We start from the raw sequence: 15,728 nt of genomic DNA, 5'->3' as shown, positions 1-15,728 counted from the left end.
ACAATCAACCATTACAGACATCAGAAAATAAAAATACTTAAAAGGTTAAACAAAACATCAAGTACATGCTAATAAGGGAAAAAAAAGAGTGATGTGAATACTGAGACCTCATGTATGAAAGGGGAAATTACATCATATCTGAAATTAAAAATAGGAGTATTAAGCATTTACAGGGAGATAAAGAAACACCTAGGACATATGCAAAAAGACAGGAATGCTACAAAAAGGAGATTAGAAGGCTAAGGAGGAGATTGAAAATGGTTAATAGGGAGTATAGCAGAAAATGAGGGTTAATACAAAAGCTTTTTATAGTAAGAGGATAGTCACAGTACAGGAAGGGCAGAGTTAAAAAAGGCAAGTTTGTACTGGCGCGGAGCTGTGTTAGTGTGGCACAAGAAGGATGGGTTGGACAGAGACTCGTGATGGGGGGATGCTGGGGAGGGAGATTGTGTGGTTTACAGTAAAGACGAAATGGGAGGGCTCACTGAAAGAGAATTAATGTCCCCGGTCTGGGCCTAGAGATCAGGGTGAGAGATTAAAGGCAGTCCTAGGGTTTTGTGCACCTCAGTCAGGGTGAGAGATTAAAGGCAGTCCTGGGGCTTTTCAGGCCATGCCACAGGGCTATACATGGCACACATGTCACAGTCACGCTCCAGGGAGAGGCAAGGCCTGTGTGCTCATTGGGATCAGGCACAGCTTGGTGTGCAGGGAATATTCATAGTCTTGCAGTTGGTGGCAATAGGGTTGTCTGGCTCAGTACCGGGCTGCAGATGGGATATTCATGGTTAGAGGGGTCATCCGTACCCTTTAAAGGGGGAAAATGGAATGGGGGAGTGGAGTGCTTTGCGAAGATCCCCTGAGGGGGGTTCTCCAATGTATGTGATCGTGTACACAGCCTCGAAAAGGGTGAGGTCCACATGGAGCTTATGGAGTTTTAGGGGACATAAATAGTGACGGGTTCAGGGGAGGAGGGCTGGAACGTGCACCCCAACTACAATGGGATCCAAGGTTACTGAGGGAGGCGAACGAATAATTAGGTGTGTGTGTGTGTGTCTGTGTGTGTGTGTGTGTGTGTGTGTGTGTGTGTGTGTGTGTGTGTGTGTGTGTGTGTGTGTGGGGGGTGTTCTACCTACACATTGTGAGGTTCAAGGAAGATTGGAGGGATCAAATGACTGACAGGGAGAGGGTCAAAGCTGGTGTCAAAATAAAAATGCAGCACCACCATCTTGAAACCCCATTGTTTGAAATTGAGACTGAAAAAGAATCTGCACAGGAGGGGTCTGAGGCAGTGTGGGAGGAGTCCATGGCTGGACTAAGGGGTCCTTTCAGGGGGCACCCTCAAACTGCTTAGAGTTACAACATTGAAATATAGTCAGAGCTGACAGAAAAGAGGAAGACTTCCTTGAGGAAGTGCATTTGGAGCCATTGCCTTTTAGTGTGTTTTAACAAGAGACTGCAGGAAGCATTGGCTTCACAATACAGTTGCTCCATTTGAGCTTTAACATAGAGGTATATGAAAATGGAAAATGCAGGAAGCCGTTAAGGAAACACAGCTGCTGCATAGCTACCAGATCATCGAAAGCCTCTAATGTGCTTTCTCCAGCTGGCATGTATAACAGGGCATCAGTCATTGCTAAGTGCAAGTTGTGCTTGATCAGCATACCAGATCAGATATTGCAGGACTGCCTTTGTTAAGGTGGAACATTTCATGAATGCATCCAAATCTCTTCCAACCTCTGTGGGATTGAGATATCAAGCATCAGGTTTGGCACTTTTGTTATCTAGATCTGAGAGTCTGTGCCTCAGCTACAAGGCTGTATCAGCAAAACCTAGTAGCACAGAAACAGCTTTAGGGCCTGACATTGGCTTTTTATGAATGAGAGGTCTGCCATATTTGCCCAGTATTCATCAATCTGCTGCAGCTATCAGTCCACAGGGAGAAGGGGGATTGAATAACGGAAACTGTGCTCAATGCTGCCTTTTTGATGGCAGTGATCTGATTGAGGAGGAGGAGGAGGAGGAGGAGGAGAAGGGCCCAGCACCGCCTCATGCAGCTTGGAGAGGAGGCCCAGCCTGAGGCCCATGGCCCTAGAGGAGCCCCAGCAACAGAGGATGCAGAGGTTAGACCCATGGAGGTGACTCATAGGACCAAGGGTTTTCAGAGAGATGATGAGCATTGGGATTGTTGAACCACCAGAGGCGGGTGCAAAACAGTTAGCAGAGGACAACTCTTTTAAAAAACCAAATGGTACAAAACAAATCACTTAGCCTTGATGGTTGAAATCCAAACAAATCTAAGGAAGGATCAATTGACGTTCTAAAAATAATTTTACAAAGATGTGTTAAAGTCCACAAGCTCACAATTGAAGCTCCCTCTTTAAAAAAGAGGCCAAGTTGAGCCAGGAAATTAAAGGCTAGTTAGTCTGGCTTTAGCTTAGATAAAAGACTAGCATGTCTAACACAGGAGGGCATTACTAAACACTCGATGAATCATAGGAACATAGGGCGAGATTTTGCCCTTGGTGGAGCAATTGGGAGGCCGAATGCTGCCCGCAATCAGCTCCGTACCACGATTTCACACTGGTGGGCCCCGTGGAACACGAGCAGGCGGGGGGTGGGCAAGCATGCGCACGAAAGAGAGCTTTAATCTCCCTGAGGCACGAAGGTGCCTCAGGGAGATGAAGTGGTTTAAAAAAAAATAAAGGAAATAAAATTCTCATAAAACACGTCCTCTCATGTGAATCTGTCACATGAACTGGGACATGTTTTTAATTCAAAAATAAAACTTTTATTTGATGTTTATTTGCTTTAGGAAACTTCATCCCGCCCGTGGATGAGGTTTCCTAAAAAATGTAAAGGCCGCTTGGCCTTTTCGCCTGACCGCCAACTGTTAGGTTGGGCGGGCAGCTTAAACTTAAATTTAATTAGCTTCTTAATGGACTTAATAGGCCTTTTAATTGACGGCAGCCATGCAGCCGACTTCGGTGCGCGCCTGCCGTACGAAATATCGCGAGACTGTGATGATGATGTCGGGGCGCTCACCCGTCATCATCGCATATCATTTTATGCTCAGGATGTCGAGCACGAGCCCGCATGCCGAGCTTAATATTCTGCCCATATGAACAGGAGCAGCCCACTTGAGCCTATTCCATCATTCAGTTAGATTATGACTGATCTGCACCTTAACTTACCTTTGCTCTATAGCCCTTGATATCCTTGACTACAGAAAAATACCTTCTCAGTCTAGGAAGTTTTAATTGACCCAGTTTTTTTTGGGACGGGGGACGGGGACAGGGGACGGGGGATGGGGGACGGAGCTGAGAGGAGAGAACAGAAATTCCACATTTTTCACTCCAATTGGGGGAAAACTTGTTTTCCAATTTCACTCCTGAATGCCCTAGTTCTAAACTTGAAAGTTGTGCCCTCTTATTCTGGATTCTCACACTACAGGAAATAGTTTCTTTTTATCTAATCTAATGAACCCCTTAATCATTTTAAACATCTTGATTAGATTAATCCCCGTCTAAACTCCTAAACTCAAAGGAATACAAACTGTGTTTATGCAGTACGTCTTCATAATTTAACCTTGTAATCCCTGGCAAAGTTTTGGTGAATTTGTGCTGCAGTAGAAAGAAATTTTGCAGACCAAGTATAGAAATCTTTTAAAAGTAATATACAGTCACAAGAAGAAAAATCAAAAAGGCAATAGGAATGGTGGCCTTAATCTTAAAAGTGTTGGACTATAAGGGGGAGAATGTTATGCTTCATTTGTATAGAGCCTAGGTCAGCTATAATTATAAGTACTTGCCTTGGTTTTCAGAGGCGATGGGTATTGGGATTGTAGAACCAGAGGAGAGTGTAAAAAAAACAAATGATACAAAACAATAGCTTTGATGGTTTAAGGAAGGATCAATTGACATCCCAGCAATCATTTCCCAAAGATGTGCTAAAAGTCTAGTTCACAAATGAATTTTCCCCTATATTTGTGCACTCAAATATTTGAGCACTGCACCTCATGAAGGATATACTGGCCTTGGATGGGAAAATTCACCAGGCTGATGTCAGGGTTCAGAGGGTTAAATTAAGAGGACAGGTTTTCATACACTTGTCTATATTCCTGATTACTCCTTCCAAAGCCGATGTATCTTTCCTGAGGTTGTTACACAGCAATGTACAATACTAGTAATTGTGTTGTAGCTCCTTCGCTGTTGGAAGATGGGTACACAAGGACAGTAGGATACAGTCAAGCAAGTAATTAAAACCAATATTGACATTCAAAGGCAGATAGGAAGAGAAGAAAATAAAAAACTCCATTTAGACATATATGTTTTAAAAATACTACTATAACTGAAGTTGAGAAACTAAAACAAAACTTACGAAATTTACCTGAGAGACCATGACAGAGTTTTCCTAGTTGGTGTGACAATGGTGCAAGGATAGTCTCATCTGCTTTGAATGATTTTTCACAGAACATCATCACCAAGGGAAATATAATTTGGGTACGGTCATCTAACAAGATCATCACAGAATAATTTATTACTGATAGAACAAAAGTAAAGAGGAAAATAATCCTATACAAAAACTGCACCAACCTCAAAAAAGTTCATTGAGCATACAGATGTTAAATGGGAAATTAATACTTCAAACTGCCAAATGGAACTGTTTTGCTAGGAAGTGTTGAGGTCTACTTTTAAGAAAAAATATTTTATTTTACCATGCTGCCAAAGCATCACACAGCTTGCTTAGACATTACTTAATGTTGTTCCTTTTTTTGATTACTTCTTTCTAAAATGCTTTGAGGTGTTTTTCCACACTAAAGATGCTATAATAAAATATAGGAAGGTATCAAAGCACCTTGGTACACAAGATAGTACATAGGTTCCTGCAGAAGGCCCTATTTTCACTTTTGAAATGAAAGGGTAAATGCTGTGAAGCATCGATACAGAAAATGATCAATGACAATTCAAACATCAAATTTATTAGGGAACCTGTGTAAATATCTCCTGACTCCGAGTCAATATTAGGTAGAACTGGGATAAATTAAGTTTATTGACAGGTAAAGAAGGTATTATTTCAAACACAGCACTATCTAGTATTAATTTTAGTTCATGTTAATGTTTTTAACTGATCTTGCTAATGGATGCAAGTCCTTTTACATTCTTTGAAAGTACTTATCCTTCATAAGCCTTAGATTAACAATTTTTTCCACTCGATCTCAGGAGCTCTATACCCTCAGAAGTCATGTGAAATTTGCATGAACCTCCCTAGCCCAACTGCTTAAAAGTCAAATGATGTTCTATTCACAGTGGAGTAGAATCCAGAATAGCTACTAAATTAACTACTGTTGTTGTCGTCAGGTTCCAGTCAAAACTGTTGCAAATAAAGCTAGAATGTTTTAACAGCCTTTTGGTGTAAAGTGGTTCCAGTCACCATAAATTCAATGTTGCAATTTGGTGTTGTATGGCTCTGAAGTGAAACATTTTCTGAATACCAAACACATACACACCACTGAAGGTAGAAGACCTTCACTTCCTCTGAAGGTTAATTCCTTCTTCATACTTCTTAACTAGCTGAAAATTGAATTCTGAAAGCTAGGGAAGCATTTCCATTTTGGGCTGGAATTGAATAGCTTAACTCTGAGAAAAGTACAGGACAATAAAGTGAATGTTAAATTGACCATGGTTAGGGTTTTTGCTGACTTTTGACCCAATATACATTCCAATCGAGGAGAAGGTATGGGAGATCAAAGATATGCTGAGTGTTTCAGGTTCAAAGGAAGCAAATGTTGGAGTTTCAGAGAAGAAACTTCAACAAGTCATTGAAGTTGTCATGTTAATGCCTGACTCTGTTAAGTACTTGGAATTTTAATGTGTTAGTCTTATAGTTATGCTAGAGCATTTGATGCTGATGATTGTATGTATTTTGGAATAAACTATGCCAGTTTCAAACTCAAAAAAAAACCAAAAGCTTCTGTTGGTTTTAAACTAAAAAACATCAAGTCCTTTAAGTTTACTAGTCTCATATGATCTGCTCTCTGACTTCGTGAAGTAGTGAAATGACTCCTTGCAAACTTTTCCACAAGACTCTTTATCTGAACGAAAGTAGTAGTCCTTCTGAACTCAAGGATGCTTTTTTTTAAGTAATAGGGGTATTTATTTTTCTTCCTACTGCTTACGAGTTTCCAGTTATAAATTACTGAACAGAAGCAAGTGTATTCTCCATTTGGAAAAATATAAGAGGTCCTGCGTGCTAATTTTTTTGGGTTGAAAGTTTTTTTTTGAGATACTAAATGACTCAAGTTAAACAACTCCTAGTTGGTCAAGACCATGTCGATTGTCAATTCCCAAATAAACAAAGAATTCTGAGGCTCATTATAACAAATAAACACACAAGTGGGCTACCCCCACCCCTTACCCCCCATCCTTTATAGTCAACTTGGATCCCCTCAAAGTGTTTGCCCCTATTTACCGCAGCCAAGGTGTGAGCCTGATGGCAATCTTTCTTTCTCTCATACACACACACACACACACACACACACACACACACACTTATTTGACTCAATCACAACTCATTACAATGATGAGTCCACCTTCGGGTGGCAAACATGTTGGAAATCCAATGAATGAATATTTGTTTGCAGTTGGGCATCACAAAATGAAAGGCAATGTAAATTAGATTGTTACACGTGCAGTATTTTTAATCATGCACTTTCAGTCTGACAAGGATTCTGATTCCGCAATTTGTTTTGGTATTTTGTTTACTTCATCAGTGCTATCATGGGAAGGTGTGTTTTCAATAGTTTTTCTTGTTGCATGTATAGTAGTAACTTTAGTGTAGACAAAATGATGGAAGTGAAGTAGTGTATAATATTGGCAGACCTCATAACATCCATTCGAACTATAGTTTTAAACTAAAAAGTGTTTGACAAGCTTATAATCAAGATAATAAAACAATTACATAAAACTCTATCCAATGGGCAGTCTCACAAGACTGTCTTATAGAAACCATTGTTTAATTTATAATTTCACTTAAACTCTGTCAATACATTATTAGATCAGAATTGTCCCTTCATTATCACCAAAGGTAACATTTAGAATTTACTATATGCTTAAGTTTACTAATTCACTGACCACATAAGTTGTTATCTCTGGGTTAACTTACCGCTGTCAAAAATCACAAGCAGATTAACAATGGTGTCAAATGCAGCAATGCGTACACTGCTCCCTTCATCTTTAGCCAACTCCACTAATTCAGGAAGTATTGCACTTTTTGTCTGCTCAACCCTGTATAATAAAAATAAAAACAATTTGTATGAAAAGATCAAAGAAAAATCCTACTGGTGTAGAATGCCCTAAACGTCTTCTTTCAATCCCATCAATGTAACCTGAATGTAAATCATATCAATTGCCTGGAAGTTAGTAAGTTTATACAGAGAAGCCATGGGTGAATAAAGCCTAAAGCATGAGCCCTAATTACAGAGAAGGTTTATGGAGCATCAAGAATGAGTGATGATTGAATCTCACACTAAATCCAAAACACTCAGAATTAATTCCACTTTTTAGAAATGAGTATGCAGCCATATATCAGTGATGTAGGTAATTAAATTGAGTTGTTTAAGATTACAGAACAGTTTCACCGACTCCAAGGAGCCCTTGTACCATAATTTCAAAATACTCCTGTTCTCTTAATTTTGCACCCATCAAAGCCAAATTTAAACCAGAAACCAATATTTACCCAAGTATCTCTAACATTATGTATCTGAATGGTATCAAGATTAGATCATTATAATTCCAGCAATATAGACTATATTATAGCATAACATTTAATTATAAAAGCTGTCTATATTGTATAGATTTATAAAAATGTAGTTAGCACTATAAAATAAACAACTGAATTTAGCAGGCAAGCTGTTTCTAAATATAAAACTTAAAATGCTACATAATTTATAAATTTGACCAAAGTGCTAAAGAAATTACAGTTTTTAAACGTCTTCAAGTGCACTACACAACTTTCTAATGTTATGTAATCTGAAGCAAAAACAGCTGTCCAAATTAAATATAATATATACACCACAAATTTCACCTTGATCCATTCTATTTTGTAGAGTCAGGACTTAATATCATCTTTATAGCAGTAGCTATGTTCATGAATATTTCCTGATATTCTCCCTCCTATAATTTGGCACAGAGTTGTCCAGTCTGATGGATTATTTGCTTAGTTAAGTTTCATGTCACTCAGAAAATTGCAGCATTTATGGTTTTCTCTAATATCTAGCATTCTTATTTCACTTAAACAATGGCTACATAGGTTTGAAATGTAAGTTGCGATATTTACCCAATTCCTTGTGCTATAAATTCCAGCTGACGACACATACAGGAGCGAACTTCATATTCTACATCCTGGCAAAGTGATTTCACTAGAGGCAGAATATCTCTTTTTATTCTGCAGAGACAATGTAGCTGTTATGTACTTTTTTTGCCTATTTTTTAATAATTTAAAATAGGCACACATAGCTTAAATGTACTGTCTTAGAACATATCAAGGAAATATTACAAAAAGTGATTGAAACTACAGCAACATCAATATTATCCTAATTCCAAGATATCTTATATTCCAATGCGGTATCCTGCATAACACAGAAGCATGAAAAATTCAAGAGAGAGAGAAAGAAAGAAAGGAAGAAAGAGAGAGAAAGAAAGGAAAGAGAGAGGGAAAAAAAGAGAGAGAGACAGAGAGAGAGAGATTGATTTATAAAGCAGCAATTTACAAGCAATGATATCAGGGTTTGTCTCATTCTCTAGTCAATGGAATGGAACCACTTCTACCATGAAATGCTTTACTTCATATTCCAGCTAAAACCAAGGCGCTTCCTCATCCCACAAGCGGGATGAGGTTTCATGAAGGTTCTATTAATTAAATAAATTTTTTAATGAAAATTCATAAACATGTCCCAGCTCATGTGACACTGTCACATGAGGTGATATGTCTGAATAATTTAATTTTTTTTATTTATTCCAACTCTAGAACTGAACTTAATCTTCCTGAGGCAGTTCCATGCCTCAGGGAGATTTCTGCACTCTTTTGTGCGCATGCCCTCCCCTTGCCTGCACAAGTAGCGCTACTGGGCACACGTCACAGTGGGTGGGCCTTAATTAGCCCGTCCACGTAAAATGGCGGAGCGCAGCCGATCGTGGGTGGCAATCAGCTCCGTGCCTGCTCCCCCAGCCCACCCTGTGGGGAGAAAATTCTCCCCATGATTTGAGAACAGAAAAGGCTATGATAGCTCATATAATCATACTTGACGCCATTTTAGAACAATAAATTGTATTTATAGAGTGTCTTTAACATAGAATACAGACCAAAGCAGAACGGGTACAAAAAAATAAAAGGGATAAATGAATGGGTGCTGAATCATGGCAGAATGGTTAAGGGCTGACTAAAAGCTTGGCTGAAAAGATGGACTGAAAGATGGAGAGATTTATGGAGGATATTCTACAAATTAAGACCAAGATGGTTAAAATTTCTACCATCAATGGTTGGGCAAAGGGAGGTGAGTGTACAAAGACCAAAGGCTGAGGATGGAATATAAAAGTGGAAGAGACTGCAGTGATAGGGAGTGTGATCCTGCGGAGACTTTAAATTCAAGGCTTTTAGGGACAGAGAATCAATGTAAGTCAGCAAGAATTGGGAAGGATGGTGTTATCTGGCGTGCAGGATGAAAGCCCAGCAAAGATGAGCTTGAATTCTAGACGTGGCAAAAATGTGGATAAGGATTTCGGCAACAGTGGGGCTCACAATATTATCGATGGAGCACAATACTATCAAGGGAGACACAAATCGTCATGGTGATGGATAAAATTTGAAAAGTGTGATGTTATTTTTTGATCCGGGGCTGAACAAGAATTTATACAACTTGAACAAAGTGACTGGCAACAATGGTTTGATCTTTCTGATACACTGAAGAACATTTTGATCTTTGTTAGGCTGTCTGACAGCACAGAGGTGTTAAGAGGGAATAGTGAAGGAGGACGGCTGGGTGTTATCAGCATACATATTTTACATTTTTGCAACATTTTTGGTCTAAACTTGCAACCATGTGATAGTGATGCATCACCACCTGCACATGTTGCACATCGCCACCGGTACATGTTGCGGTCAACCAGATTGCTACTTAGAAAAATAAAAATTCTATTTATACTTTCTTATCACTTTGTTTTAAACAGATATAAGTAAATGTCTCAATTTGCTTCAATTTTATTTTCAGAAATTAATTTAAACCAAACTTCACCTTAGATTGTATAGTTTACAGCAAGGCATACTGAATAAAACAACCAGTAATAATTCTTCACAAAAATAGAAATGAAGTCTATAACTAAATACTAAATAAGATTTCTGTATAGCATTAAAATCTACCAAAAATTTATAGAAAATAAAGAGAACTCTATAATTTAAAAATTCTGTCAAAATTGCAAAATATAGTATAATGAATAACTGCAATATAAAACAAACTAAAACAAAAGTGTCATATAACCTAGAAAAAAGAAAAATTCTTGGCTCAGTTAAAAAAAGATCAACGCAATCCTCGAAGGTTCAGTGCAATTAACTATGGTTAAAAAGTACCAAGTGTGCCTACATGGCAGTTAACTCATTGAAATGTTTCTGATAAAGCTTCAGCCATTTGACCATCATCTGAATCCCAAAATGAAACGTTCACACTTAGAAATAGCTTTCTATACATAAGGATGGATGGTATGTAGATAATGGAAATAGTTTACTCCAGATTTGGATCCATATTTTGAATAACAATATTAATCATGCTGGACAGTGACAGTCTGTGCACTTTGAGAGAGAAAACCCATATTTAAAAATATTGCCAGACTCTAGATTAGAAGAAGTAATTTTTATCTTCACATCAATGGTTCCACAAAAAAAGTTAATGGTATGTTAACTAACTCTTCAAAATGAGTAGAAGAGATATTTATCCATTAAAGGGATTCAAGATTACAAGGATTAAATAGTAGATAGAGCACTAAATTTAGATCTGTTTGGGTAAATCATTTGTGGATTGCAATGAGTTAACATACAATTCACAGCTTGGCCTAAATAGCCAAGTGGTTATGGTACTGGGTTTGTAACCCCAAGATCAAGAGTTCAAATCTCACAATGGCAAACTATGAAACAATGTAACTTCATCTGAAACAGATGGAAACGGGCTTGTACTTGAAAGAGTTACAATTCACACCTTAGTTCTGGTATGAAAGCCAAGTGGTTATGGTACAGGGCTTGTAACCCCAAGATCAAGAGTTCAAATCTCACCATGGCAAATTATGAAACAATGTAATTTCATCTGAATAGGAACAGATGGAAACGTGTTTGTACTCGAAAGAGTTACAATTCACACCTTGAAATCGTTGCTCAATCACTTTCAAAGGTAAAATGGAAATCTAATTTTCATCTAGAAAATGTATTTGTCATTATTAACTTGTTTGGGGAAATTAACTAAGCTGACTGCAGTCCAATTGTACAAATGGGTTTCTGGTCCTTAGCTGATGTTCTTATGTAACCTTCATATGCAAATTTATAAAAGTCAGACTGAACTGTAGATAAGTAAAGCAGAGATTCATAATTACTAAGCAACAAACATCGGCCGATATGTCCACGCAAGAATACAATATTGACAGAAATTTTATTAGAATACCAACTATCTTTCTTGCCTCTGCTAAAATATTTAGCAATTCTTGCACATCAGAGAACTCATACAAGTAGTATGACAGCAGACCATAGTATATAATGTTGCATTCATGTCAGATCTTTGTGCTTAGCAGAGAAGGATCAATATTTATTTTCACTTACATATGAGATTCAAATTTCCTGGCAACTTTTCCCAGAATCTTGCAGCTAGCTAAACGTGACTGGATTGTCTGTGATAATTGAGCCTTTGAAACCAGTGGGGACAAAATCTAAACAAAAGTAAAAAAGGTTACTATGGAAATTATTAGTTCCAACTGGTCACTGCAGCTAAGTTTAATACAGTTTCCAATTTAGCACATTTACACCACATAATGCACTGTATGGTTAATTCACAGTAAAGGTTTTTAAAATTCTACAACTACTGAATATGTTATGGGATTACAGGTTCTTTGAGGAATCAACTTTCTATAGAATTCCTCACCACATGCCTAGGTTTAAGAGAAATTGCATTAAGAAGCTGCTTCACCATGATAAACAATGAACAATAAATAAATCAAGCTGGAGCTTATTTTTACTCAAGCGTTTTAGCAAGCCTAAAATCCCTCTATAAAAAGAGTCATATTCCCTAAAGTTATTCCAATATCAAGGAACATGAGTAAGAAATGATAATTATTAAAGGTAGAAGATAACATTGAAAGGTTAAATGATTTGTCATCAACTTCTTATATTTATATAGCGCCCTTAACATTATAGAAGATCCACAGGTTCATCACAGAGACATGTAAAGCAAAATATAACACTGAGCCACATAAGACATTAAGGCAGATGACCAAAAGCCTGGTCCAAGAGGTAGCCTTTAAGGGGTATTTTAAGTGATGAAAGCGGCAAGGTTTAGGTTTAAGGAGTTTTAGAGAATTTAGGGCCCAGGCAGTTGAAGTCATGGGCATCAATTAAAATCAGCTGCTCAATAGACCAGAATTAGAGGGGCGTAGATATCTTGGAGCTGGAGGAGATTACAGAGGTAGGGAGGGGTTTGAAAGCAAGGATGAGAATTTTAAAATTAAGGCATTGTTTCACTGGCAGCCAGGGTGGGTCAGCAAGCATAACAGTAATGGTTCCCTAAAAATCCAATCTGAAAAGTAAATATCAAAATTGTCACAACGTTTTTTTGCTGTGGGATGATAAAGAATTAAAATTGTACCGAAGTATTTACTACATCTTGTCAAATGGATTACTAATGGATGTTGCTTCATTAACCTTTTGCTCCAAGAATACCAATTAAAATTTTTCCTCATTCCACTACAGTGAACATATAATACATCGGAATCATTTTTTATATATAGAACTAAAAATGCTTAGCAATTTTTCCCATATTCAACTATATTATTTATTTCTACATTCAATCCCTGTATTTAATTTTTATTAGTTGTAAATTCTCAAGAAACAGTATTTATGACTGTGCTGAACAAACTACCAATTGGTCTGCATTTTAAGTTACAAAAGAGGACGTCTATTAAAGTTAAATCCCAACCGCAAACCATTTCATTCCCTAGCTGTTTGTACAATTATAATGTTCAAGTAGATATCTTGCCCCCATTTTCTCAACTGTCAATGATGCTGTGTATTGGCGGAATCTCAGCCAGCCACTGTCTTTGATTTATGAATTCAAACCAGGTCATCACCAGTGAACAGTTTAAACGAAAATGCATGCGATCCAGAATTTAGAAAAATGAAGATGCAAACTTAGATTCTTAAATTATAAACTATGCTTTATTTTTAAATAAGAATCTATCCATTGGTATCAGTATATTTAAAAATGCCCAATTCACTTTACTGAAAAAGTCATTTACAACAAAATTTGCTACCATTTTTTAGCAATTTATTATAAAATATTGTTGCATAATTTTGCATAATGGAAAAATTCTGAAATTAAAAATATAAACTGCTTCGTCTGAACATTCAGAACATAAAAATGTAAGAAATAAGAGGAATAGGCCATTCAGCCTCTTGAACCTGCTTCACCATTCAGTAAAATCATGGCTTATATTCTACATTAGCTATGCCCTCTTCCATCAATTCCCATTTCCTTTTATTTCCTTTGTATCCAAAAACTTGTTCATCTTCACTTGAATATGCTCAATAATGAATATTTTCCAAAGATTCATAGCTCTTTGAGTGAAGAAATTTCTCCTCATCTCTGTCCTAAATGGCCAGCCCCTTATCCTGAGACTGTGGCACCTTTTTCTAGGCTCCCCAGCCAGAAGAAACATTCTCCCAGTATCTACCACATCAAGAACCTTGTGAATTTCATGCTTCAATGCAATCACCTCTATTTCTTATAAACTCTATGGAACATAGGCTTAATCTATTCAATGGGCGGAATTTTCCGAGCCCGTTGGTGGTAGGCGTGTTAGGTGGCATGCGTAGAAAATATAGCGGGACCCACTTCACGGTGGCATGAAGGCAGGTCGCAATCTTCAGCTCAGCCCGCCAACGGTGGGCCGTGTTTCCTGTCGTCGGTCAGCAGGGAGCTAGTTGTAATACATTAGCGTGATTAAAAGGCCATTCCGCCAGGCTCTTGGAACCCCACCGTATCGGTCTGTCCATGTCGGTGGGAAAGTGCACTGACATGTTTCACAACAGCAAGCAGGCGACGTGCACTTAGCAGCCTTCGCTTTGGGGGATCTGAGGTGAGTGATCAGCAGCGTTCTCCACAGCTTGCATGCAGTTTATAGGCCTCAGGGGCGCTGGGGAGGAGGTGGGGGTGGGAGACTGATGACTGGCCCCGCTGAGGGGTGGGGAGTGTCTGGGGGCTAGTGCTGGCCCACCTCGGAGGCAACCTCTTTGGTATGGGGGGGTTTTAAGTGCTGCCCTGGCGCTGCATCCCATGCACAGGCAATCAAGGTGGGAGGGGGCAGAGTAAGCGAGGGAAATGGTTACGCATTAGGGACACCTGTGTAAACTGACCATGCTTCTGCAACTATGACAGATCAGGCGCAGCCACAGCGATATGATTGGGGTCAGGATCCTAGCCTGCCCACCGATGCAAGCATCACAGAGGCACTAAAGGGCCACCAAGCGCTCCATATCTTAACCCCCACCCCCCACCCCGCGCAGACTTCGAGTCAGCCACCACTTTATTGGACCGCAGAGCAGTTGACTGCACACTTTGTACAATCTCCTCGCCAACACTGGCCATGTAGCAGTCATTGCTGGGGGCGCTCGCAGCCCCTTGCAATCTCAGCATCCCGGTTTGGACGAGTGTCCCCCATGTCGCAGGTTGACAGGGCAGCCATGCAGCACATCCATCTCTGGCCATCTGAGGGGTGACCAGTACACTCCAGAAAGCATTAAGGGGTGGTCACACAGGGCCAGTAAAGATGCTAAGTACAGCCATGATAGTCACATCTCTCTCGCTTTCATGCTGCAGGAGGACCATGTCAGGATCATGGATCCTGGTGACCTAGCTGTATGCCTGATGGCCTACAGTGACCGTAGAAGATGGAGGACAGAGCAACTAAGGCGCCTGGCCATATAAAGACAGGAGCAGCAACCTCATGAAGAAGAGACAGCAGGGGCTCCCACACACGCTGCCCAGGAGCAACAGCGAACTGTGGCTGGTTGGCGCCTAGCAACACCCAGGGTTTAGATGCTGCCTGCCATTCCTGCAGATGACTGAGAACCAGTGTCGCCAACAACTGCACTTACTGCAGGACATGGTGCCAAGGAGACATGGAGGGCGTCCACTGCCAATGACTATGAAAATGACTGCGGCGCTCAATTTCTATGCCAGTGGTTCCTTTCAGGGCTCCACAGTGGATCTCTTTCACAATCCACCATCCACAAATGCATCAATGAGTCATGGATGCCATCTTCTCCATGGCATACAACTTTATGCATTTCGCCCAGGACCAGGGTAGCCAGGATGCAAGGGCCATTGGATTCGCCTTGATCTCAGGATTCCCACAGGTGCAGGGTGCGACTGGCTGCACTCATGTGACACTCAGGGCTCCATCGCTACACTCAGTGGACTTCAT

General features: G+C 39.4%; 1 protein-coding gene across 1 annotated transcript in view; it reads right to left on the bottom strand.

Moving 5' to 3' along the window:
- ppp4r4 (protein phosphatase 4, regulatory subunit 4) overlaps window positions 1-15,728 on the bottom strand; it is a 163,599-nt gene that overhangs the window by 43,185 nt on the left and 104,686 nt on the right. The window contains exons 6-9 of the mRNA XM_041214211.1: window positions 11,854-11,960; window positions 8,335-8,442; window positions 7,162-7,283; window positions 4,387-4,509 (exon numbers count right to left, since the gene is read on the bottom strand). Coding sequence (XP_041070145.1) covers window positions 4,387-4,509; window positions 7,162-7,283; window positions 8,335-8,442; window positions 11,854-11,960 — 460 coding nt within the window. The remainder of the gene's footprint in view (window positions 1-4,386; window positions 4,510-7,161; window positions 7,284-8,334; window positions 8,443-11,853; window positions 11,961-15,728) is intronic.

The sequence above is a fragment of the Carcharodon carcharias genome, chromosome 20 (genome assembly GCF_017639515.1).
Source record: "Carcharodon carcharias isolate sCarCar2 chromosome 20, sCarCar2.pri, whole genome shotgun sequence".
NCBI classification, from domain to species: Eukaryota; Metazoa; Chordata; class Chondrichthyes; order Lamniformes; family Lamnidae; genus Carcharodon; species Carcharodon carcharias.
The sequence above is the reverse complement of the archived record's forward strand: the minus strand, read 5'-3'. Positions and strand labels throughout refer to the sequence as shown.